The 956-nt window shown below is 45.2% G+C and overlaps 1 protein-coding gene across 1 annotated transcript in view; it reads left to right on the top strand.

Moving 5' to 3' along the window:
* cubn (cubilin (intrinsic factor-cobalamin receptor)) overlaps nucleotides 1-956 on the top strand; it is a 134,683-nt gene that overhangs the window by 60,290 nt on the left and 73,437 nt on the right. The window contains exon 20 of the mRNA XM_046061003.1: nucleotides 777-854. Within this exon, the coding sequence (XP_045916959.1) occupies nucleotides 777-854 (78 nt within the window). The remainder of the gene's footprint in view (nucleotides 1-776; nucleotides 855-956) is intronic.

The following is a 956-nucleotide window of genomic DNA, read 5'->3' on the forward strand; positions in this document are numbered from 1 at the left end:
ACAACTCACCTTTCTCAAGTTGTACAGTAATGTCACATGTGTATGAAGGTGGATCAAACCAGCTAATCTTAAATGTCAAAGTAGAGAGGAGCCTAGTAGGCCTATTTATTTTCATTCATTACACAATATGAATAAGCTATGCAGACAGTTGTAAAGAAAGAACATCTTTTTCTTCTGTTCTCTACTTGTTATAGTTACACAGTATTAGGGGTGTGGGCTGTATTAAAAGTATCCACTGTTCTCCCATGCTCTAACACACAGTAACGATGAAATGTGTGCTGTTCTCACATTCTTCCTCTGTATGTACACATAAACAACAAGGCAGGGAAATATAAAAGGAATTTATTTTATTGTTTGGGTACATTATTGTTCAGTGTACATGCTCACATCTGAAACAAACTTTAAGTGCTTGTTAACTCTCCCACCCCGCAGACATCTACACACCAATAATGATTTATATTCATAGCGGCAAGTGCTATGTAGCTCCACATAGGGGACACAGGAAGTGACATATAGCACCTTCATGCGGCGTCGGAAACGCGTAGCAAATTCACAGCCGCACCGGCAGAGCTCCAGAATATGCAACTCGGCCGGTTCACGCGCGGACGCGCTACAAGTGCGAGGGCCCGCCCAACGCTGCTTGCAGCTTTAATTATTATTATTATTAGTTTGAAAGTCCCTTGCTCACTGGCTCTGAATACACATACAGTCAAACCATGGGTCACAGGAGGGGCGGGATGTTGATCAGCCTGAAAATCACCCACCCAAACAAGCAGTGGAGGGAGGCTTCGGCGGACTACACTGTCGTCTTTTTTCCATATTTTTCCACCCGCGATCTGTTATCACGGCAGCAGGTGAGCCGCTTGCTTGTTAATGACGCAGCCTATCACACCCTGTGTTCAATGTTGCTGAAGTCTGTGCGAGTGAACACACGCACCGACCCCGCTAGCCCCCCC

Source organism: Micropterus dolomieu, linkage group LG01, assembly GCF_021292245.1.
Source record: "Micropterus dolomieu isolate WLL.071019.BEF.003 ecotype Adirondacks linkage group LG01, ASM2129224v1, whole genome shotgun sequence".
Taxonomy (NCBI): domain Eukaryota; kingdom Metazoa; phylum Chordata; class Actinopteri; order Centrarchiformes; family Centrarchidae; genus Micropterus; species Micropterus dolomieu.